The 26,569-nt window shown below is 39.9% G+C and overlaps 1 protein-coding gene across 3 annotated transcripts in view; it reads right to left on the bottom strand.

Moving 5' to 3' along the window:
* Positions 1-22,914: 22,914 nt before the first annotated feature.
* Positions 22,915-26,569, bottom strand: part of sfswap (splicing factor SWAP) — a 47,019-nt gene continuing 43,364 nt past the window's right edge. For 2 of the 3 annotated variants that reach the window (XM_071465756.1, XM_071465757.1), the window contains exon 19: positions 22,915-23,649. In XM_071465756.1, coding sequence (XP_071321857.1) covers positions 23,584-23,649 — 66 coding nt within the window. In that variant the 3' untranslated portion in view covers positions 22,915-23,583. The remainder of the gene's footprint in view (positions 23,650-26,569) is intronic. The other variant, XM_071465758.1, reaches the window with a different exon arrangement.

Genomic DNA, 26,569 nt, shown 5'->3' with positions numbered 1-26,569 from the left:
CCTTCAGCATGTTTAACAAGGAACATGAGCTGTTTCCTTTGGTCTGGCTCTCTAATTAAGAGCTGACACGGCTGTGAAACTCTCAGTGGTCCTGTCTGCCTGAGACTACAGCTGGTCACAGAAAGACTCTTGCTGTGGGACGCTTATTTGTGCTCGTCTCAATCTGTCACTGACACTGCAGTTGTGAGGATTTGTCAAGAGGAGCGATTACAACCATAATATTTTAACAGTGGACAACAGGGTGTATTCAAGCAATAATAATATGAAAGGAGCGCTGCAGGGGAACAGGTCAATCCAGCTGTCGTCAGAATGAAACAAAAAACTGAACCTCCATACTCTATAGCAAGGAGGGACATAAATTTGACAGAATCTTAGGGTCCTCCCCCAGAAAATTTAGGAGATTTTCTGCATTTCCTGCAATTCTACACAACATATGACTATGTAGTACTTCCTTGAACACACAAACAGGTGAGAAATTATAGTAGTACGATCACATAATTTTAACTCTTAAACAGTTATTAGTATACTAGTTTCTTGTATAACATTAACTATTTTTGTTTGTTTTTGTTGCTAACATTCTCAGGATGCATTGGACATCAATGTAACATCAGAAAGACGTTGGACTCTAACAACTAACATCAGACAGATGTAAAATTTTGGTTGGAAATGAAAATTGAGTTGATGTCAGAACCCAAAGTTGGATTATGCTCACTACTAAAATGTTGGTGTTTTATGTGTCAAGATGCCATTGGCATGAGACATTTGGAAGTCATTGGCTTTTGGTTACTCAACAGGACAACTTAAAACCAACAAAACATTTACATCGGCTGTCGTCAGTATTCTACATCAAACTGATGCCAGCATTAGATGTCCTGAGCTCGAATAACGGTCACCAGATGTCACAGCCTGCACTCACCCAAATATCAGTGTGTAACAAAGTTGGTAGTCAGCTGTGTGCCTGAAGGGATAGCAAGACTATTACATTTCCTAGTCTGGAGTGTGTTAGTGTCTATCATATCACGGAACAATCAACGTGTTAAATTTGATACCATGATGTTATGATCACAGTTTCATAACATCTGTTTCTGATTCATCCAAAACACTCTCTTGCAATCACAAAGCTGCATGCAAAGGGGGCGGGAATAAAGCAAACAAGCATCAATGGAAACTCTATTTCTCTCATCGAGTTAACCCTGTGTAGAGCCAAAGGAAATTATTTTTTGATTTAAAGGGGCTATTCTAAGGTTTCTCTGCTGCCCATTGTGTTTTCTTGCCGGGAGCAGGTGGTGGTAATTTTTGCTTGACGAGAGCTTCAGCCATCGTTGTCTTTATGATACAAAAGGTTATTATACACCCACTGATCAGCACTACATCTTCAGACAGACTGGAGGTTACAGCAACTTGCTATCAGAAATTGACAAGACGGGCTGGGGCTAGCTGGTTAGAGTTCTATAACTTTAGTAGAAGAAAAGACATGATAGAGACAAGAGCTAATGCTGGCGTTGCTTTTCACCACCGGAGACAGCTCTTGACTAAAGGAACGAAGTTTAATGCTGAACTCACAATGTTTCTTCTCGACTGGTAAGTAAACAGCTGTTAATGCTCACGTTGGCCATGTAGCAAAAACAAAACTTACAAATAGCTCCTTTAAACAAATATGCAATTAATTATTATCAAATTAGTGGTGGGGCAATTTCAGGTAACCCGAAAGTCCCAACCACACACTACAGCCATGCTCTGTAGAAAACACAAAGGGACTTGGTTGCTGGTGTTATTGCTTTGCTCTTACGTAGGTGGTAGAGGTTTTGCTGTCATAAACACGCCAGAGTGAAAAGCCTGATCAAATGCGCAACACTAGTATGAAGAGAAACCCCTGCAAGGCCATCATGCCTGCCAGTCAGAATGAAGCTCAGACAGGTTGCGACCTCATGCTGTCGAATGTGAAGAGGCTGGAGTGTAATATCAGAGCAAGCAGGAGACCGCTGCTGCTGCTCTGCTGTGAAAGAAAGAAGCTTCAACATAGCGACGATGCAACTCTGTTACAAGGAAGGAGAAAGGTTTAGGCCTTAATTATTTGGCAGCCAAGAGAAAGTTGATGGGATGACACAAAATTTAGGGTCAGAGGTTTAAAGGAAATATGAACATATGGCATCCATAGGCTCCTTAGTGTTCCCTCTGGGGTAATGATGCCCCTTAATTAAGAGGCATTCCTCTCCCACCTTTGCAACCAGTTTAAGCTGAATAGTGCTCCCTGCAGAAAGAAGCAACCGCTCTCCTTTTATTAGGAGATATTAGATGTGACTGGGCTGTTCCGCTGACTGGAAGCTCATTATAAAAAAAAAAAAAACAAAAAAAAACTGCATTATCTCAGCAAGCTGCCCTTATCCATGGAGAGGGTAGAGAATTAGAAAAGGAATAAAAAAAGTCTTTGATAAAATAATAAAAAAAAGAATGTGCATGTGCATTCCAAGAAAAGTAGTTAGGATGCACAGAGAGGCCAGTGAACAGATCAGTGATCAGGAGTGTAGCCTTTAGTATGAATGCAAATCAGGCCAGACCAAAGGATAGGATGGCCAGACCAAAGGATAGGATGTGGGATGTGCACTGTGGGAATGACCGGTCTCTCAAATGAATATTCTCACAGCAAATCCTCACATACAAGCAGACACACACAGACAATGCCAAAATGGTCCCATCCAAAGCCTTCAGAGGAGAAAGACAATACTAACTCCCAGGCTTGAGGCTTGGTGGCCCATGGTCAGGCATTCAGCCTGACTCATTAGAGGTCTTTTCCAATTACAGTGGAACTGTCTGCACATCCAGCGTCACGGTTATTCAGGGGCCATTGTTTAGAGAGCTTTGCCTGTGTTCCAGAGTTTGGAGCCTGAGAGGATGGATATGAAGGAGTTTATGCTTAAGGGGAACAATGGCTGCTCTGCACTGAGTGGGGTCCAGAGAAGCAGGGCTGTTTGTTTGTGAGAACAGGCCAAGAGACTGCAACAGACATAAAACACACTGCACGCATCTACAATAACATTTAAATGGATTGGGCTGCATCTTCCTTTAAAATACAAAGGAGGTAAGGCACAAACAGACAACGGAAAAGTACAAAGATAGACAAAGTGCCAGAGAGAGACAAATTGTCAGAAAGACAAAAAGGAACAGAAAAAAAGAGGGCTAAAGTTAGAAAAGATATTGAACATGACAAAGCAGCAGAAAGTTCATTCATAATGAGAGCTAAAACAGCATATATGACGGACTAAATCTAATGGGTACCCAAGTTCAACCATTGTGTGTACATTGTGTGCACATGTTGGTAAGTGGTTTTAAAAGCACTAGGGAAGACATCTCCCTGCTGTGTTGCTCCACTAAGAGGAGGGAAACAATTGAAGCATGCACTTGAAGGCACTCAGACATTTTCAGCTGGCTGTAAAGCAGATACTGAAGAGAAAGAAGGTAAAGGGGGGAAAAAGGCACTGTCCATAGCTATACTTACATGTATAAGTGTATCAGGGTGTCTATGTGCAACACAGCATGTTTGTCTATATTTAGCACAAGTATGGCAGCATCTCACTGGCATGAGTGTCTTGAGTGTATGGGTTTAAGTGGGATTTGGCAGGTCAAGGAAACCTAAGATCCTGATGTGTCGCGGTGCAGCGGATAAAAATAACTTGTCTCAAAATATCTCAAAATAACAAATTGATTAACAGTACCGTTCGGTAAGCTAGCAAGACATACACCCGAGTTGCACATAAAGCAGCTCATGTGTTTTTTGAGCTCTGTTTGAAACATTGCATTTGAAATTACCTTGCACTCCCCTTCTGTAGCTAGCTAGATGCTGATGACAAATACAGCTGCAACATGTTTATTGACATCTGCATGCATGACGGGGTTCAGACAGGTCTAGCAGGGCACCAGTAGAACGACCTGAACCGATCCTCCTACTTTGTTTGCCTGATTGGATTTTTACATCCTGTTTTTTTTTTTTTTTTTTCTAAGTAAAGACTCTTTACTGTTAATCTGCCTCCTGAGTCATGCTCTTGGCTTCCTTTTCCGCGAACTATGACACTATAGCATATTTACACAGAAGTCTGGTATTTCTGCAGGCAGCTGTGTCAACACCTTTTCAGCATCAGCATGTTATCTGGGGTTTCTCAGTGGTAATTTGGCAACACGTGAAGGAGAGGGAACAGTGCCAAGGTGTTTCAGATAGGGGGCAGGTAAAGATGCCAAGCCCTGGCAAGGGTGCAAGGCAAAAGAAGGGCAGGTGGGGCAGACATCCTGGCAGCTTCACACATCCACTTAGTTTCAACCTCAACAAAGCAAGTCACATCCAACAAGCCTAAATTTAAACAACAGAACTGGTCTTTCTTTGTCACCCTCCACAATAAGCCTTATTGCTTATGTCAAAAATGACTCATAGGAACATTTTGTATGATGTGGCTATGGCGTAGTTAGGTTAAGACAATTAAAATGTTTTGTAAAGGATAGGATCCTTGTGGGATGTTGATCAGATGACCATTGGCCATTTTACAGGAATAGTTCAACATTTAGGGAACTACACTGTTTAGCTTCCTTGTAGTCTTAGGTGAGCAGATCAATGCCGCTCTCATGTCTGCATGCTAATGATGAAGCTACAGCTACATCTTGCAGGCTGTTGGCTTATCTTAGCATCAATTCTGCATGCAGTGGCATAGTGAGTCCTTTGCCTGGTAATCTCACAGTGATGACCAGCTAAGTTATGAAAACTGTCCAAGGGCTGCTAGTCTGGTAGCCAGCTCTGCTGATTACAAGCCAGGTTACATGTTGATGAGATAATGAGCAACTGTATCAACAAATTACATAATTCATCAAAGCAGCTGGTACATTAAAGAAAGCAACCTCGGTCTGATCTGTCAATAAATGCAGTTACAATTGGAAGTAATATTAGGTAAAAAATAACCCAGTCATGCAAAACTAGGAGGTAGTTTGTGTAATTTAGTGTTAGGTACGCTTCCGCCGAATAAAACTCCAGAGTTTACTTTACAGCATTCACCCTCTTAACATTAGGATATCGAATCATGGCCACAAAGTAATGACAGAAAAATGTAATTCTCATATCAAACTGCTATTTCAATGCAGTAACCAGTAACAAGTGCATAGTTACCAGTCAAGTAAATCAGATGCCGTCTGAGAGTCTGTGTAGAAACCCAGCTGACGCTTCACTACTTTCTATCATGCTATTGGATTTAGCAGCCAAAACAAAAGTAACAGTGGGTTTGGTAAAATAATTTTATCGCTTGCAAATCTAACTTTTATGTTTAACGAGAAAGAGAAATTTTGTACTTTTTGTACATTTAAAAGTGACCTAGTCTTGCTTTAAAAGAAGGTGTAAGTTTTGCTATTGCTGCATAGTTTACTGGTGAAAGCTCTTGTTAATTGACAATCATCACCACCCACTCAGGGCAAGTAACCAGGTTTGGGAGCAGAGAAAACTTAACAAATATCCCCTTCAACAGTTATTACATTACCAATGTGTAATTTTTTTCTGTTGAAGACAATCTCAATATATCATCTAAGTGGTTATTTTCAAATACAGTCCATTTTATTCCACAAGATATCATTATTCTACACTGTAATGCAGTCCAGCCCAATAGCAATGCAACAAACAATACTTTGTGAAGTTCACTGTGTTCATTTGTGTCAGAGTTTATTCTGTTAATCCAAGGATCTAATTTGCTGTGCTGTTGTATTGGATTGCATTATGCTGTAAGACATTAGTGTTATTGTGGCTATCCCCTCCTGTAGAAAGCCCTGCGCCTTTCTCCCTGGAAGCCTAGTGCAGCATTGGCCTCATGATTAATGTCACTGCAGCAGTGACATCAAGACAAATTACTGTACATTTGCTGGACATTAAGCTGATTCTGACTAATAAGGTACAGTATATAAGCCAAATGTAACACTAATGAGGGATATATTTCTTTATGAATGTCTTTCTCCCATATTTGGAAAATTTCTCTCTACGTCTTGCTCCTCCTCGCTCACTCGCTCCTCTCCCCTCCCTCCCTTTCTTCTTACTTTCCTTAAGCATCTCTTTCTGTCTTTTTTTTCCTGCCTTTACACGTGACTAAAGAAAATAAAATCAATGCCAAAATACAATGCTATGCATTCTTCGGTAAAATTGGTGCAACTCTGGAAGCAGTCCTTTTTGAAATTGTGATGAAAATTGGTACAGGAGTGCAGGCTTCTCACATTCTTATTCAATGTTGTTGAAAATGATTGTTGTCTGCATCTATAGTATGTGCGCATGTGCCTGGGTAACAGACTAAGGAAGAAAGATGTGACAATGAGAGAGGAGAGCTTTGATTTAGAGGGATGAATGGTTTATATCAGATATTCCTCCTATAGGAATAGAGCTTTCTTTAGAGACTTGAGTTGCTGAGACGCTTTATAAAAACACAAGCGGTGTGTATTTAGTGTGCAGTGACTCATGTTTACACAGTGTCTGTCTGTTGGAGTGACATTATCAGGTGATCCATCTGAGAAAATGCAGCATGTATGTATTTTGTCACACATGACTGCAGTCACTTTCATACACATTTCATACTGCATTTATCTTTCGACTGTTCTTAAGGGCGACTGTGAGGTACAGATTATTTTTTATTTTATGCTACTTGATACTTCCACTCCACAAAGATTCTCAGGAAAATATTGTAAGTGTTACTCCACAACATTTAGTTAGTTTCAGATTTTACCTAAAAAACATTGTTAAAGATTAAACAAGCTGTTCCCCACCTTTTTTGGCTTTTGACTCCTCAAAAAGTAGCAGTACAGTTTTTAATCATCTCATGATGACACCACAGATTTATCTGCTGACTCTTAGGAGGGGCCTGACAAATGGTTTCAGTTTGGGGAAAGGTCCACAAATGCTGTCTGAAGGACTTACTGTTAGAGGGGCCCAGTGAAGATTCCCCTATGGTAATTCAGGAAAGTTCACTTAACGTTACTGAAATGTTCTTTAAAAATTGCAAAAATCCTAAAGAACCTATAGGGATTTTCCCCTTAAGATTCTCTAAAGGGTCAACAAAAATAAAGATACCTAAATGGTTAAATATATTTAAGTACAGAGTCTGTATAAATTGCATATATTACAGAATTGTTAACACAATTTTTCAGAATTACTCCTACAGATTTTCAATATGGAATAAAATAAATAAATTAATTAATAAAAAAAAATAATAATAAAAGGAACTTTAAAGAGGAATTCAGCCTCAAGAGCACATATGTACTTCCAAAGGCATGGATGTGGAGAATGACGGTTTTGAAAAATGCTTTTATACACAGACCAAACAGATTTTTTCACAGTGCAGATTGTTTCATAGTGGGCAAAGTACTTTTACAAAACAATCTGATTGCTTGATTGCTTGTGTAAAACCACTGACAACAATGTTTTGAAGTCTGTCCAAGTTATAGTGTGGGCATGGACCAAATCAGAGCACAGTTCAATAAGGGAGGTAAGAATGGGAGTTCATTGGATGACGATCTTATTGTCTCTAATAGCATTGACTTTCAAGTAGATGACATTTCATAGTCAGTGAGTCACAGCAAGAAAATAAGAAACCAACCATCCTCAAACCACTTTCATTGTGGTTTCCTGCAGCTTCCAAATAGTGGTCTACTACATATTCATTGACAGCTTTCAACAACAGCAACTCTCAGCAGTATAAGTAGAATTCGCTTCATCTTCTTCCTACAAGCATCATTACTAACACCAAATATTCTCCACAGTAAACACTAGAATTCGGTCTGACTTACGTGTCAGTGCCTTTCGGCAGTGAATGGGGCTGAAATTCTCTTTGATGTCTCTCTACAAGTTAAAATTTTCTTTTGCAGATGGGGAGTGAGTGTTGGTCAGCAGAGGGAAACTGTCTGTCTTGTATGTCTGAATTGTCTCACACATGGAGGCAGGGCTGGTGAACAGGGAGAGTGTGTCTGAAAAGGATACTTTATTTGCAGAGTTAAATTAAACCACAAAAGGTCAAACACAGGCCGAACAAAATGAATCCTGTGCTCGGTGTCTTGCGGGTTGTCAATAAAATGTAGAAGAAGTAAATCTCCAGTCTTCGTCCCGCTCATCTATTCTGAACACTGTCTCACCTCTCTCAAACTAGGACCTCTGCCAAACCCATTGAAATGTAAATTTGGCCCAGAAAACAAAAGCTGTTGACTGAGTCAGCCCTTTCCAAAATGCGGTTAGCTAAAAGTCAGATTTTTCATTACTCTCTTTTTTCTCTCAGACTCACACAGTGACCCAGAGTAGAACCGGCTTTACAACACTGTTACCGCCTTGGATTTTACAAGATCTGAGACTGCTCAGATTAGATATGAAATGCACAACATACCTCTGTTATTTCTACATGATTGCTACACGGTTCCTATGGAGTTATTTTAGGATTACTTAAAACTCTAAAAAATAGTTGACAAATCAATCTCACCTCAAGGGCAATTTAGTGGCTGTTCAAGAGCATATTTTCATCATATCACACAATCTACATCAGCAGATAGAGCTGGCCCAGTTGTCATTGAATTGAGGATGATCAAATTTCCACTTCTCTGAGCACCTTTACTCCAGGGTGACCTAAAAGTTGAGATTGAAAGCTCATTCTAGACTTTGGAAACATAGTTGACAAAGCAATCTCACCACAAGTCAACTTTCAACAACTCAGCAATCTCAACTTTTAAGATGTAGGAGAAGTCTCTAAGGGGCCCAGAAAAAAATGGAACTGCTGATGAAGGTCATGTGAGTCAATCCAGTGTCAAGAGTGAACTTTCAGTCTCAATCTATAAAAGATATTGGTGGTAAATTGAAGCTCTATAATTTATCAGTTCAGCTCTATTCAGTTTCAGCGATGGCTCGACATGAATGCAGAAAGTGGACTGTTGCATTTATTTCTTGTAAAGTGAGCAAAATAAGAAGAAGAGGGTATGCTGTAATATTGAACGTCTGGTCTTAACAATACAGCAGCCACTATGGTGAACTGAATGTTGACATCTCTGTTAAGAAATGTTTTACATTACACACACACACACACACACACACACACACATATATATATATATATATATATATATGTATATAAATTTTACTTTAACGTTGACCACCAGGAGACAACAGCAGTCCACTGTGAAAAGGAAAAACATGGGGCTACACTAAACTATATCAAATATGGCAAGTGTATGCAAGTGTTCAACAGGAAGCAAGTTTATGTGTGCTCACAACATCACCCAAATATAAAGACTGTATGTACTATCTATATAAATATATGTATGACAGCTAGATACCTATTTACCATGTTTGACGTGTTCTGCCCAATGCCATTTACATGCAATAACCAGCACATCATAATTTGAAGTAGTAGCATAAGCGTGGTTGATGTCTTAGTCAGTGACAGCTCCAGTTTGCAGTCACCATGCTGAGAAGACAGACATGTGAGTTGTAATGATAAGAGTTGTCACTTCGGACAATAGCTGCTAACTGTACAGCACCAGTGGAGCCAAGATTAGATCACAGGATTCAAGACACGATTCAAGTTATAGTAATTACGCTGTACAATCAAGTGTGTCAGTGCTGACAGTCCTCCAAATCCCTTATTCAAAGATAAGAATGGTTTTTGACTTAGATTCTTGGCACACACATTTCTATTCTCTAAATTGTGGTTTTCCATCTATTCTGACTCTTCAATCTGAAAAAAAGATCTGTTGACTTTCAGATCCCACGGGCTATTATACTGTTGTCATTGCAGGGAAACAGGGATGCGATGTGACTAAATATAAATGGAATAACAGGTGTGTTTGTGAATGTAGCACTGTTTGTTATACTGCTGGCAGTGCAATACATAATCTACACAAATATCTGCGGCTCTACAAATCTTTGCGTGAATGATTTCTAAAAAAAAAAAGTTATTTTATTTCTGACAAATACATCACAAAGTGGCCACTGCAGTGTTGCGCAGATGCACGCTCAAATCACACATATTTGAGGCTTATTTCATGAATGCTGTGCTGTAATTCTTACCAGGAAAAGAAGACACAGGGTGGGTAATGACTCTGTTTCTTTTTGGTCCCAAAACAAAGCTAAACTCTGGCAGTAGCAGTAGGCCAGAAAATCTGGCTGTGGAAAGCATAATGCAATCCCCATCCATCACGACGGTCTCCCATTTACTCCTGAACACTTCTCTTTCAATAGCATCCACAGAGGTGTACAACTGGCAGCAATCAGGTTGCTGAACATGGAGTATCACATAGTGTACTCAAGCCTTACCACACAGGTTCTGAATTGAGACACAAACTTGAAATATTTTCAACAGCTATTATAGCTATTATATATAACACAGAAGATGTGCTGCAAAGTAACGCAATCAACCAACAAGACATTTATGCAAAGTATGAAAAGCCATTAAGTGTTATTTGATTACAGCATGTTTCAAATTATTCTTATCATGTTATATATATATATATATATATATATATATATAGGGGAAAGTGGGAAAGTGACAGAAACAAAGGTAAAACAAAAGTAACCCTCAGACTCCATCGAGTGTGTGTCTGGGGACTGGGACAGAAATTCAGCTGTGAACTTATCCACTGGGACCGACTGTATGGATTATTATTATTTTTATTTTTTTTTTTTTGCTGTCTGCCAGTTCACAGATACAGTGGCCCACAGGTAGTCTCTATGTCCAGTCATCAGTTAGTCTGATTTCTACCACATCAGTAAGGAACAAAACCTGCCTCCTTATTAATACAATGAGGTGTTTTACTCTGCTTTTATCATAGCACTGAGATCAGGGTATCAGATTCTAATTGGGATTCTTACAGTTGTTTCTTGCTTTGGACAGTAGCCAGACTGATAGCAGTAGCCATGTTGCTAACGCTACCACTCGCAGCCAGAATTGAGTGATTCATTGTGTGTTTGACGATCTAAACAAATAAGACGCTTCCTGTCGGTGACCTTTCTGAAATCAACAGAGGTGAAGTGTAGTTTATCCTTATTTTTGACTGTGGAGACAACATTAACACCACTTGGAAGCGCTTGCGGTGAAAGTTGTCTATTGCCACTTTAGAATAAGTGCAAGAATGGCAGAAAAGTTTCCCCCCCCAGATTTGTTCTTGTCTGTCAACTGCATCCTAAGATTGCTAAATTTCCCTGTGACTCAGCTCATTTCAGGGTAACTACAGGTTCTTGGACCCCAATATAGACAGTGGTAGCAGACAGGAATGGCTAAAATGCTTTGGTTCAAAGACAACACAGACGCTCTACAGAGAGGCTGATGATACTGAGTGGGCAGGTTAGGTGAACTACACATTACAAGAGGCAGCTTGTTTGTGGGTCCACATTTAAAAAAAAAAAAATCATGCATGTTTTGGTTTACGTGTGATCCTTTTCTGCCTGTATTCTTCTCCTCACCCAACACACGAAAAAAGAACTGCTACCTAGTGGGAAATAAGCAAGAGGAAGACAAAAGAAAAAATAGAGTGCTCGAGAAAAGAGCGCACAAAAGTGAGACAGGGTGAGCAAACAAACAGAGTGAAACAGAAATTGAAAGAAGGTGGCGGGCAGAGGAATTAGGCAGGCCAGACTGCAAACAGTTCCAGTAATGAGTGTCCAACAGCATAGGTGACATGGATGCTAAAGTGAAGCCAGCCATGTCCTGCCAGGATAAGTGTGATCACAGTAACTTCTGATTAACACGTATCTGGTGTAAAACACAGATGACAAGCAGTCTGGAGCAGTTCATCTTAAAACATGCAAGTTTGTGTAAACCCATGTACAGGCGCAGGTAATGTATACAAATTACCTTAGGCCCAAAACAGGTGGCAATGCACCAATGTATGCACACACACACACACACGCACACGTAGAGAGAAGGTATTGTTTGAGCTTCTAGCACTGACATTGTCTTGCAGACTTCAGCTGGGTGTCATTTTAATAAACCTGTTATGTTGACACCATGCAGCAGGTCAAGACATATTACATAAACTGTCCCTTTCTGCTCAACCTATCATGGAAAAATATCCAGGACACCGTGCTGAATGCAGCAGGAGCATTAATAACAGTAATCACATTAAATGGGTCTGACAGAGGCCATGAAGCAGGGCGTCTCCTCTGGTGAGAGTGACTGACTTAAGGCCACCAACCATAGCAGCATGAAGTGAAGAGAAAAAATAGTTAGATAGATAGATAGATAGATAGATGAGCACAGAGGAAATCTCTACATCTGTCTCATCCTAGACTCTGTTTACTACTGGGACTTTTGCCAGCCTGCTCTCTCTCTCTCTACTTGCCACATGTCTTAATTAGACCACTGTGTCTCTGTCTGGGTCTGTGGCCAAGGTGCCCCGAGTCCTCACTCCATGTGAAGTAGCTCCTCTAGTTGGCGGTCACAACACATCTATCAAGGCCACTACAGCACCCTGTGAAATATATTGGAGCCGTGAACCGTGATTACACTAAGGTACAGCAGTATTTCTCCAAAATGAACCGTCAAATAGACATGCACTCGAGTTCATATGGTAGCTCAGCATCATGTCAAATGCTATCATGGATGTGTCACTAAAATGAAATGTGTCACTTGAATTAAGTTCGCTTTGCAGTATGAGCTCAATACTTACTCACCAAAACACGAGGACTGAATCATCGTAATGTTTGCCTGTAAAGCCATGAAAATAGAACATTATTATTTTTAATAAACATGAAATGTGTTTTTGGAATAAAACCTTTCCTCTTTATCGCCCAATTCCTTCTTCTCCATACATGTCCCACTGAATTACGATGCATTCAGGTCCCGTAAAACAAACAAATCACTCCCCTGCCCTCATGTTTCTCTCTAACTACTTTCCTGAGTCACTCTCTCCTGCCCTGCACCTTCTCCCATTCTGCTTTCAGTGTCTTACTCACTCACACACACACACACACACACACACACACACACACACACACACACACACACACACAATCTGTCCCTGCCAGCACGAGTTAATGAAATTGCAAATACCAGGCAGCAATTCAGTCCAGAATCAATCAGTGCAGATGTGATGAGCTCGATTTGATTACATATAAAATTGTGATTTAATGTTTGGCTTGGGCCTTGTGGTTATTATAGTCACTACTGACAGGGGTATGAATATGGAAGTGGCTATTCACATGACTTATTTGTTTTTTTAGTTTTCTTTTTTGATGGGCTATTGGCAATAATGTGGTTATAAGTACAGTAGGGTGATGAATTAAAAGAAAAACCTGAATAAATTAGTAGAGAAACATAAATGGGGATGTGTCCACGCAGGTGCACTGCATGGTACAATTAAGCAATTAACATCCCATCATCATAGTCATCCTTCATCATATTCTTGATAAGTGGGCAAGTAGATGTGTGGCATACACCAGAAGAACAGTACAGGCCTGAATGCTTGACCCCTACAGTCAGGGGATCCGGTGGCTCTGTTCTACTGTGGGCGGTGTAGAGGGAAGGGTCACTGCAAATCATTTCTATCCTGATGGGAGAGGTGTCCCGGGATGACAATGCCTCATCAATAGGACACGAGGAGTCACTGAATGATTTGATGAGTATGAAAGTGATATGAATCACATGCTATGGCCTTTGCAGTCACCAGATCTCAACCCAATTAAACAGCTACATGAGATTTGAGACCAATATGTTTGATAGCACTCTGCAACACCTTCATAAAAACACCAAATGAGGGAATATCTTTGGAGGAATGGTGTTCATCCCTCCAGTAGAGTTCAGAAAATTCTCAAATCAATGCCAGCACACGGTGGCTCCTAAGACGAGTTGTGTTGTTTTTGCCTAAAAAATTGTCACCTGCCTGTATGTAATATTTAAACTATTGTGAATCTTAAGACTTAAATGACACTGCACACCAAAATTTCTTCACTTTATTAGGAGCTCTTAATAAAGTTTATAGCATAACATAATTGCTCCTGCCACAATCACTGAAGACCATGGCTATGACACTATAGAAACGCTCACCAAGTTACTCCCATCCTTCGAATGTCCTCCCATTCTCCAATGTGGATCATCACGTTGGAGAGCAGCCTTAACGCCTTTGCACACCAAGTCAGTATTTTTCATTCAAAACTTTTATTTTTTTTATTTCAACATTTCAGTCCTGTTAGTTTTTTTCTGTTTGTGGTTACAAAAGGAGTATATGGAGTTCATGTGATATAAATAAAGTTGGTTTAAAAAAAATCCTAGTGAAAGTGCAGTCGGATTCTCTCTGTGGCACTGATGTCTTTTCCTAAATCCTTATCAATTCCCCTCCAAATCTTTCCTTGACCTTCTGACGTTTTCCATAGAAGTCAAGCATAAGTGGTTATAGGAAAGGGGCTTTTTTGACTTTTCAAGTGCAACCTTGATGTGCAAAGGCCTTTACTGTCATATTTATAAACTCTACTCTGACAGCCTGTCCTGGACTCAAACCACCAACTATCAAACATAGCTTTAGCCAACAAACACTAACAAATCAACCAATCATCCCATTTGAAGTTCATGTGCTGGGCCTTACGCTCAGTGAAGTCATTAATGACACTGCTCAAGTCCAAACTGTAGCCAGTCCAGCTAACGTTAGCCTCCGGCTGCACGTCAACATTGCTAGCAGTGTTTGAACTTGAAGCATGCTGAGTAAAAACGCACTTAATTTCATCAGTTCAGCAGTAAACTCATCCTGGTGTCTTTTAACCTTCCAGTCCTGGGCGCTGCTTGTTAGAGCTCGCTTCTGGCTAAAGCAACTGACACCCACTCATGCAAGTTATCATGAATGACAGGGAGCTCATTGGAAAAAATATTTTAAATAAAATATGCAGTTTTGGAAAAATTCAATAAAAGCAATAAAAATACAGAAAACTATGACTCCAAACCCTAAGTGTGATGGGCCACTGATACAGTTAGGCCCAGAAATATTTGGACAGTGACAGAATCTTCATGATTTGGGCTCAGCATGCCACCACATTGGATTTGAAATGAAACTACTACAACGGAATTGAAGTGCAGACGTTAAGGTTTAATTCAAGGGGTTGAACAAAAATATATGTTTAAACATGTAGGAATTGTAGCTATTTTTATACAAACGCTCCTCATTTCAGGGGCTCAAAAGTAATTGTAATTACAAATAAACATAACCCTAAGTAAAATGTTACTTTTCAATATTTTGTTGAGAATCCTTTGCAGGCAATGACTGCCTGATGTCTGGAACCCATGGACATCACCAAACGCTGGGTTTCCTCCTTTGTGATGCTTTGCCAGGCCTTTACTGCAGCTGTCTTCAGTTGTTGCTTGTTTGTGGGTCTTTCTGCCTTAAGTTTTGTCTTGAGCAAGTGAAATGCATGCTCGATTGGGTTGAGATCTGGTGATTGACTCGGCCATTGTGGAATATTCCACTTCTTTGCTTTAAAAAACTCCTGGGTTGCTTTTGCAGTACGTTTTGGATCATTGTCCATCTGTACTGTGAAGTGCCGTCCAATCAACTTTGCTGCATTTGGCTGAATCTGAGCAGAAAGTATATCCCTATACACTTCAGAATTCATCCGGCTGCTTCTGTCTTTTGTCACATCATCAATAAACACAAGTGACCCAGTGCCACTGGAAGCCATGCATGCCCATGCCATCACACTGCCTCCACCATGTTTTACAGAAGATGTGGTGTGCTTTGGATCATGAGCTGTTCCAATTCTTCTCCAAACTTTCTTCTTCCCATCATTCTGGTACAGGTTGATCTTAGTCTCATCTGTCCAAAGAATGCTGTTCCAGAACTGGGCTGGCTTCTTCAGGTGATTTTTGGCAAAGTCAATTCTGGCCTTTCTATTTTTGAGGCTGATTATCCTTTGTATTTACTCTCATGAAGTCTTCTCTTTATGGTAGACTTAGATACTGATACACCTACTTCCTGGAGAGTGTTCTTCACTTGAGTGGATGTTGTGAAGGGGTTTTTCTTCACCATGGAAAGGATTCTGTGATCATCCACCACTGTTGTCTTCCGTGGACATCCAGGCCTTTTTGAGTTCCCAAGCTCACCAGTGCACTCTTTTTTTTCTGAATGTACCAAACTGTTGATTTGGCCACTCCTAACATTTCTTCTATCTCTCTGATGGATTTCTTCTTTTTTTCAGCCTCAGGATGGTCTGTTTCACCTCCATTGAGAGCTCCTTTGACCGCATGTTGTGTGTTCACAGCAACAGCTTCCAAATACAAACGCCACACCTGGAATCAACTCCAGACCTTTTAACTGCTTAATTGATGACAGGTTAACGAGGGAAGAGCCCATGCAGCCTTGTTATTTTTTTTTGCAGCCTTCTGAGTCAATTGTCCAATTACTTTTGGTCCCTTGAAAAAGAGGCAGCTACGTATTAAAGAGCTGTAATTCCTAAACCCTTGCTGCAATTTGGATGTGAATACTCTCAAATTACAGCTGAGAGTCTGCACTTTAAGCCCATATTGATTAATATAATTGTATCCTGAATATGTTTTCGTAAACAGCTAAAATAACAAAACTTGTGTCACTGTCCAAATATTTCTGGGCCTAACTGTAGTTGTTGGGCTCCAGTGCGGCTCAATTACTTTGCTGCAGAAAGTTATACACATTACAAGATATAACTATCTTGACTCTTAAAGCGTATCTGCAACCAATAAGCAGCCGGTTGCTGTTACTGATAGCTCATGGGAAGTTCTGTTCATTGTTTCCCATAATCCTCAGTTTAGTTCATCATGTTTCAACACCAACTCCAACAACTGTGTCGGACAGGTCTTGGTTTTCAGTGTTTATATGTACACAGTGTACCTGTGAAAAGGCTCAAATTAAACTCTGAGTATTTCTGAATGAACTTGAGCTGTTGGAGATGACATTTTTATGGGTGCCAGGTTCAAATGAATTGCTTCAGTTCTTTTTGATGTTTGCTTTCAGTTTCTTTGATATATGCTTTCGGTATCTTTTGATGCACGCTTTCAGTAACTTTTTGATGCATGCCTTCAGAATTTTGTCAGCGAATACCTGACAAGGAGTACCAATATATAAAAATAGTGGGCGTGGGGAAGGCAAATCCAGACTGTAATAGAAGATGTCAGGGTTTATTAAATTGTGGTCACTTACCACAGGGAGATGAGAAGCACCAGTTTTCAAAATGTCATCAATTTTCAAAAAATGTTTAAATCTACATTAATAGATGTGGGATTTTCACCATGTTTCAACATCAGTTCTGAGAGTTGTTTCAGAGTGGTCTCAGTTTTTTTTTCTTTTGGGGGTGGGGTGGTGGGGGGGTTTCTGTGGGTGTCAGGATTACCAAGACAGCAGTAACTGGTTCGTTTCTTTTTGATGTATGCCAACAGTATTTTGAAAGCAATAACATTTGATGAGGTGCCCTAACAAAGAGTACTGTTGTCATCCATTTGAGAAAAAAGTTTAAACCTGCGCACCTGTGTTCTGATCTTTGGACACTTGGTGGCATCACAAGAAGTTGCACACATAACACTGACATATCACCTTATGAAGTTAATATGTTGAACATTTGAGCATGTTAGTTAACAGTTTCTCATTTACATAGTAAAACTGACTCTTCTCCCAGCTTTGGTCTGGTCTCCCAGCCAACTTCTGCGGCAAAAAGAAATATGGCTCTTTAGCGGCTAAATACTCCACCATGTTCACCAGCTTGGCACTAACTGTGTCTGCCATTTGGCTTTCGCTGCTGCTGAAAACAGCTGCTTGCTGATGTTGGAAACATTGTTGATGAGAACGATGATAAAACAATGAAGTTGCTGGCTGTAAAACCAAAACGATAAGCTGAAAGATGTAGAAGCACCGCAAAGAGCTCAGGGGAACTGCTGAGATGGGTGGGTTTATCACCAGCACAAGAAGTGAAAAACGTTTGCCCATTGCTCAGAAGCACTCCGCTCAGCTTCTACAGATTTATGCCAGCATATCACAATTAACTCTACAAGCATGTTTTAACCTCGTAGCCCATTATCCCTGATTTATTGTGGCAGTTACAAGAGAATAATCAGCACTGTGCTATTTGCCAACCATGATGCCAAACATATAAAATGAGTAAGGGGGTAAGATATGCTGAGGCAAACACTGGTCTACTGTATCAGCGACCTTTTTCTCATCTCCTTTCGACATTTGGAATATGGGCCAAAAAAGCCGAATGTTATACAAACTTCATACGTGCTTAGAAGGAGTATGAGACTATCTGCTTTGGTAATAAAGGGATACAGGCTCATTCCTCATATAAATCTTCCTTGCTAGACTCTTTTTGACTCATACTTATCTATTCCACAGTGGTAGTGCACAATTACCCGTTGAAAAATGCTGCATAAGGCATCACTCACAAGCCTTATCAAAGTCAGTGCAGCTGCACAGACAGATAAAGGGCAAAAATAATAAAATAAGTGTCTTTTCACATACCCTGGATTGGCCAACTGAACTGCTTGCTGAATTTTTGACCCATGTGCCATACGGTATCAAGGCAAGACATGTGCTGATAGGATGGAGGAATGCCAAAAATCTGGTTTATTTCATTTTTTTTATAAATATAAATAAACTTCTGATGAAGGTTCCCCACCTAAATTTGGTGCAGTCATAAACCAAAAAAAACGAATGCATACTATCCATCTACTTTCCCCAAGCTGCACAGCTTAGACTTGACTAGGATTTATCTGCTGTAAAGCTTAAGACATTGAGGCTGAGTTTGACATCTCAGCACCAAACTATTGCTGCACTATTCTCTACTGAAACATTCAAGGCTGTTACAGATCTGTCTGTACCAATATCAGTGATGTAAAAGCAGCTGGATGACAGCTGGAGAAAATACAATAATAATAATAACAATCTAGAGAACTAAGTACAAAGCAGTCTTTGGAAAACTTGACCAATGTTTGACAAGCTGAGAGGTTTATTTTAGTAGCAGTGCTTGCCTTCACTATTCTAACACACATTTTGCAGTTATTGCAATTACTGTATTTTGTCATTGTGATTCAAATATTCGTGTAAGATGAGTAGCCACCTGGTGGGTACGTACGAGGTACCTCTTACATGTTGTTTTTCTTCACTTTCATTTGTGCACGAAGGGTCTGAGACTCATGGGTCAGTATCATACTTCAGTCGATGACTTGGACCTGTTTCAAATGACATGTTACTTCACTTGAACCTATTGCAGTCATCTAATAGTCCAGTGTGAAATCATTAAAGAGTCTTTCAGCTTGCCCTGGTGAACCCTTGTACAAAGGAAAAGTGCTGGCAAAAGTTAAGACTGTTGTCGGCTTGCCCTGGTATTGCTGCACTGTTTTGACCTTTTCTCAAAGATGTTCAGCTCCCTCACTTAAAATTATAAAAATGCAGGAAGGAAAATATAATGAGGGCTCTAAATTTACCAGCAGAACTAAAATGAAACTATTGCACAGTATGTACGGTTCTTCAGTGGGTCAGGCACAACACTGTTGCCTGGTGGGAGGCACAAATGTCTCCCTCCACTCTGCAGTATTTACTTAGACAAATAATATATACAGCATATACAATATACATACATTTATCTGAGGGTCACATATTATAACAAATCTGCCCCTTGGCTGCAAGACACCATGAAACTGAACTGAAACCACAGAGCCAATCTAATTACCCCAAACAAATACACTAACATACACTTAAACAGTGCCTACATGCACCCACACACATCCACACCAGCAGCTGGTGAAAGACATAATGGTTGTAATAAAGTTATATAATTAGAAAATCAGTCATCATCGTAACATGGTCCTAACCAGGTCTGGACGGGTCCATCAGGCATAGACCAGCACTGGGGTTGAGTATAATATATTAGTTATGTTGATGTAATTGAAGTCGTACCTGTGCACATGCATACATAATCAAATGCCACTTATTCCCATCCTTCCTTTGTGTGTTCACTGTATGTGAATGACTGTGACAGATAGTGATCAGCAGATGTATTGCAAGGATCACAGGGGTGATATCGGCTGTCAGACGTCACACTATCAGCTTCATCTGTAAAATGGATTTGATCAATTGTGTTGTAAATCATTTTAACATTTAAATGAATTATCATGAGGTCGATACATCTAAATATTATATCATTATAATTAGTCATTTCAGCTCATCAATGACTGAGTGTTTACCATTCATAGAAATCTCCACTCCAAACTTCTTCCCATGTAACAGAACTCCTTTTCATCTATTTTACTGTTGTGAACTGTGGCTGCAGACCTGACACAATGCTAATATAATATGAAATGTTACTTCTATAGACTCAGTGATGGTCCTAGCTCATGTGATGCCTGGGGCAAACCCCCACTTCCTTTGAAAAACTGGTTTATATATAGTATTAAAACACTTGGCCTATGTAAGTAGAGCAGTGCCAGTGTGACTTTTCATGATAAACAATGCTTCTTAAGTTTTCACCACAAGAAAACATCCTACAAGTGTGTATTATGGTGTAGTCTTTTTGTTATTGTTTCCACCAGCTTGATAAGTATTACGCAATCTAATATATTGTCTACCATTAAACTGAATCTACACCTCTCAGAAATATTCTCAAACAAAATTCAACTCACTATATTTCTCTGGTGTTCATTTTGTTGTGCCCCTTGCTGTAGTTGCCAGTGGAGACAAAATAGTTTTACCCTTTACCCGATAAGACTAGAGCAAATTTAATAGAAAACAATCCAGCCCAATTTTCCACTCTGTCTAGCACTGTTTGGACAACACTAAAATCAGGATGAACACAGACTGAAATTTTTGCCAGTGTGGAGGTTTTAATAGGACCAAAATTCACAAGTTAAACCTTTAAAGGAGCCGAGTTGTGTTAGGAAGCATATTTTGTTGGTTGTACTTGTGATACAGTGAAAACCATCATGTGATAAAGGTTGTGTTCATGGTAGCTCCTTTGCCTTGTACATTAAAAACACAAAGGTAGACAGGTTAAGATGTGGTTTTACATTCTAACTGAATGTAATCAATGGACGCAAACTTTGCTGTGTTTGCAGCAATAATTTTGTAAACACCTAGTGGCGACATACGTGTTTTGGGTGACATGGGAGGATTTGATTAATCTGTGACTTTAATTAATGTTACAGAGAGCACACTTGGCTGTTACAGGTTTTCTTTACTGCTGTATGAACATATGCTTGTGTACATAATACAATGATATTCTAACTTGCCACATAGGTTCCAGGGAAATAATACAAAAGAAAAAAATAACATCAGCTGTTTGTTTGTCAGGAGAGAGGGAATAGTCAGCATTCTTATGGCCTGAGGCTTGAAATAGCTCTTTATTTTGGTGGTGTGGGTGCGGGTCCTAATGTTTTTGTTGAGTTTTCCTGATGTTGGAGGGGAGAACTGACTATTGCTGTGATGAGATGAGGTTTGAACTGCCCTTTGCAGAGCCTCCAATTCAGCAGAGCAGTTGGGATTTTTTTTTTTGATGGTGTATAAGGGTGGTGAGGGAAGGAGCGCATTGATTTTCTTAGACTCAAAAGTAGTTGGTGAGTCTTATATAGTATTTCCACTGCCAGTTCATATGTGATGGAGACCCACAGCTCCTGTATACTTCTATTGAAGACTGTTGTCCTTTGAGCTGGGTTGTGACAACTTGGGGGCTCGTCTGGGGATTGAAGCTGAGACCTCTTGCATCCTCAGTACTCTTTTTTTCTTTAGTGAATGACAGACTTTTTAGTTTTACTGACACGAAAGAAGAGGTTGCTGTCAAGTAAGACATCACCTTTCGTCCTTGTTACTTGGTCACTCTGGCTAACTGTGATCATGTGATGATTCAGAATGAGAACTGTCTCATCTTGGTCAGTCCTTGGTTACCAACAAATACCCTGAATGACTGAAACTAAGCTGCTTGTCTGTGCCCTCCATAAACCAGCAGTCTTCTATGTTAAAGTCTGATGTTTTATTGACTAACCAAACCAAACCCAATATCCTCCTTCTCAGAAATTTCTGGCAGTCTGGAAGTCATTATGGGCATTTGGTGAACAACTGATGCTGTTACTTTTCTTGGGAGGCCATTGATGATGCACAGCTGTACCTTGCAGTTGCGCTGTTAAAAGTATAATAAATGTCCTCATCATAGGTATTGTTTTACTCATATCTGTCCAATCAAATCAACCTGAAGCACTTGAGGAATTTCGCAGTCTTACAGTTAATAATGTATGGAAGCCCAGTAAATTGTAAATTAGACCCTGAACAGGGTCTAAAATTGGTAAAACTAAAATAGTTGGATTGATTTAATCTCACCAGTGCTGCAGTGCTCTGCAGCCAAAAACAGGACATCAGTATGTTCAGAATGCTGTAGCAAAACTTTAAATGGGAATGAAGTGAAAGGACCATATCTCGCCTTTTTTTAGTGTCTTTTTACTGGTTGCCTGTTTGTTTCAGAATTGATTTTAACATTTTATTGATTTCTTTGAGGCTCTGTATGACCTTAAAAGGGTTATCTTCCTGAACATTTAATCTCTTATGAGCTTGTACTCGCCTGAGGTCATCAAGCAGGAATCTACCAACAATTTATGTCCCCTGGGTTTAACCATGCATTAGGTCACAGATGCCATCTAAGCGGCAACAGCAGTAGCAGTAGCAGACACCTGGAGAATATCAGCCCATCAACTGTTAAGTCTGTTGGGTTTATCAGCAATGCTGCCGTGACACTAAACTTCGTACAGTAAATGGAGGTGAAGGTTTGGGGGCAGTAAACGTAATTTCTTCCATCTTATCAGTGTACCCCAAATGAAGGACGGTGAATAGATGGCCTGGAGGGTGGGGGGGTTGAGTCTGTTGTTGTTGAACTCTATTATGACACACACAAGTCCATAAAGGTGAGGAAGACAGTGAAGAAAAATGCAGTAAAAACACAAGTAAATCATAATTGAAACTTTATTAACAGTTTGGATTAGAAAGTAGTTCTGCATTAAATTCCTTACAGTACAAACCAGGAACAGAAGTAGAAGGCCACACACTAGAGCTGAGGGACAGGGTATGAAATTAAAACAGCGTCTCAAGTAAATGGGTGAGGTGCTGGAGAGAAAAGCTGGAGGAGGAATTAGAAGAAAAAACAACAGTGGAGATGAGGGAGGAGAGAAATGAAATTATCAAAACAACACAACCCTTCATAGAAGGAGAGAATACAGCAGCTTCTGGTAATGCTGCAAAGAATGACTGTCAACACGTGGGAGAAAAGTGTCTTAAAGTTGGATGCAAAACAACATATGGATTGTTTCCACATTTCAGTCTCCCTGCACCAAAATATGACAACTGCTGACGTGATCTCCCAGCTGATGAACTGTTTTCTCAGGTCAGGTATGAAACTGGATATTTCGTCGTAATGAGTCTTTACTTCACTCTTTCAGTTGCGCAGATGACATAATGTGGCCAAACTGAATCTGTTGATGGTCAAATTGAAATGAAATAATAAATCAAGGAAAATGCAAGGAAACGGATCCAGATCAGATAAATCTCCAGGAAATCGGAGAATGCTTCTCGCTGATTGGCCGAGGTTGTCATGATTAGTAGAAATCCGTGCCCTCTTTAGGAATTGGGAGGTTGGAAGGTCTTGGAGGTGGCAAGCATCGCTCGCACTTTGGCCATCAGATCCTGAAAATAGAGGAGAGACAGAGGAGTTTAACGAAAGACACATCTCCACACACTCTGTCTGTCAATGGATAGAGAATGACCTTAAAGCATAATGAAGCACACATGGATAAATGGCTAGACTGTTATACACCTTTTATACACCTGAGGGGTATAACAATACCACTGACTGGGGTTGAACAGCGGCTGCTAATGTGATGAGAGCCTGGGGGATACTGGGGATTGTGTGTTGTTGAAGCCAGGAGTGGCTTGAAATCCTGTACACACTAATGATGGTTCAACTTAAACCCATCTATTGATTCCTCTCCAACAACAATAAAGAAGCATTATGAAAAAATACAGCTCATCTAGAACCAACAATTGTGCTGGAGACCAACACAGTGCACAGACATTCATGAGATTTGATCTTATTTTGAAATAATTGAAAAATATGATTAAATTGAACTGATAATACTATTCTCTTATTGTCACAAACCCGTTGATAATGCTGCTCCCACTGGGAGTCAATTCTCCAGTCTGGAGCTCTACGCAGCTTCTAGAAGCTGTTAGCTCTTTGTTTTGTTTTAGCTGTTGTTTTGCCTTCCTGTGTCTGTATGGTTACACTGCCACCACCATGAATTCCTTCACGCATCTTTAAACTTGACATATTTTTAACTACAGAAAATACCCACTAGCAACACAAATTACCTCCTCTCCAGAATTCCTGTATCTACGGGCAGCTAATCCTCAGTTTTAGTAGCTGACCTGCTCAGTGGCCAACAGAAAATGTATTACAGTCTGTAAATAAGTATATGATAGGGAAAATGGTGTAATTTGTAAAGAGCTGCAGTTACAAAAGTAAGTAGAGCTCAGTAGGTGAATAGTAGGGACTGTGGAGTAAGGAGCTTCTAAAATGCAATTCTGAGCTTTCACTTTCTTTCCCCTCCCACTTCAGGTAGAAATGTAAATTTTGCTGACCAGGGGGCAAATGCTTGCATTGCAGAGTAGGAAGTGTTAATTTGCATCAGAAGAGTGATTCCCACACACGTGGACAAATATCCACCCCTGAGCTCTCCTGACAGATGAGACAAATTAATAGCTGTAATCACAGGGGGAAGGAGCTGTCATATCAAATCATTCAAAACACAGTTTCGCTCTAAACCCTGGTGTATCTGAAAAGACAAACACAAAAACCAAAAAAACACAAAATGGAGTTCACAGAATATGACAAACTGAATGGAAAATAGTTCAAACAAAGTTGAATTCTTGTCAGCTGCAAGTGTCTTGACAAATGCAAGTACAACAAAAATCATATCACATTAATAGATCATCATAAATTACAATACAGCTGTCGCACATGGGGTAGCTAACTATGGTTACATAATAATACTGAATAAGGATGAAGAATTCTAGTAAAAATACATAGGATGATAACCAAAATATTCAACATTCATTCAACATGCTATAAGACATAAATAAAAGATTACATTTGATAACAATTTAATATTCCAGACCCACTGCTGACTGAGAAACAACATACTCCACACTGATCTGTTACACAGTCAGTCAGTAGTGGCATATTTCACCCGCGGAGGTTCTGTAATTGGAATGTTTATTTATTATGTTGTTAATTCAAAGGAACACCCAGATTACTGACCCAGTCTTAGAAATGAACAAACCTCACAGAGTGCTGGATGTGAAAGGCCTGTGGCAACAGGCACCCGATTCATATCTACATCTTTAGTCTTTTACAACTTGTATTTAAAGCGATAGTTTGGCTTATTTGATGTGGGGTTGTGTGAGGTACTTATCAAAAGACAGTGTGTTACCTGCAATAGATCAGCACACTGCCAGTTTAAAGAAGCTGCCGGGAGCACCGACACAGGAGCTGAGTGATGTGCTGCTGTGGACAGGGTCAGCAGAAAAATGTTTTTCAGCCACTTAAAAAAATGCCAACAAAGAAAAGCTCATATCTGTTTAAGTGTACGCTATATTTTGAATATTTTTACCACTTTATCTTGCTGTCGAAAAGCCCTGTCCTTTGGAACAAAATTTTTTAAACTGTCGAACTACCGTATTCCTGTGCACGAGTGCACCTACAATTAGCTCTGTCTGACTCAAACAGCTGATCTGTGAAGTAATACAGTGAATGCTGTAGATGCGCTTGTGTGTGTACAAATACAGTAGTTCAGCAGTTCACAAACTGTGGCTCCAAAGTAAATGGCTGTTTGAGGGCAAGATACAGTGATGAAAATATTCAAAATTATTTGTTCGATAGGTATTTTTTAAGTGGTTAAAATCTGTTGTTCTGCTGACCCCGTCCACAGGAGCACATTGCTAAACTTCTGTGCTGCTGGTCCCGGCTGCTTCTTTAACCTGGGATGCATGTCACTGAAGAGACGACGCTGGTTTTTATGTTTATCATGAAATTTTAAAATCCATGTAGCAATCACCAGCCATTCTATAAAAGTTGTTGATACTATGTTATGGCCAGCATTTACATTCTGTAAATAACATCCAGATAATAGTTTTCATTGTTAGTGACAGAGTCTGCCATTCCTGGATTCAAATTATCCATATACTGATGTAGTATTCACTGGAAACAATTCATGTAATCTGGAATTACAGTTTGTAATTTTTTTTTATCTTCTTGATATCAGTTTCACTGTTTACTCTGCTAAGGCTGTATCCGAGCTGTATTAAAGTTACTGCCACATTTTCTACTGTTCCTGCTTCACATCAAAAGCATTCACGTGGCAAAACACTGGGTGGCTTTTATTGTGAAAGAGTCAAAAGTAACTGTCACTGAGGATAGCACTGACAGCAGCTGCTCAATGTATCTACAACATAAGACAGTGGTCATATTGGGCATGTTTTGGCAGCACATTGGCTTTATATAGGTCAGGGAGTAATGGAACAAGAAGGAGCAGCATGAAATCAGATA

The sequence above is a fragment of the Trachinotus anak genome, unplaced genomic scaffold, assembly GCF_046630095.1.
Source record: "Trachinotus anak isolate AG129_WGS33_773 ecotype Australia unplaced genomic scaffold, CSIRO_AGI_Tana_v1 ptg000028l, whole genome shotgun sequence".
Lineage (NCBI taxonomy): Eukaryota > Metazoa > Chordata > Actinopteri > Carangiformes > Carangidae > Trachinotus > Trachinotus anak.
This window is presented reverse-complemented; position numbering and strand designations above follow the sequence as displayed.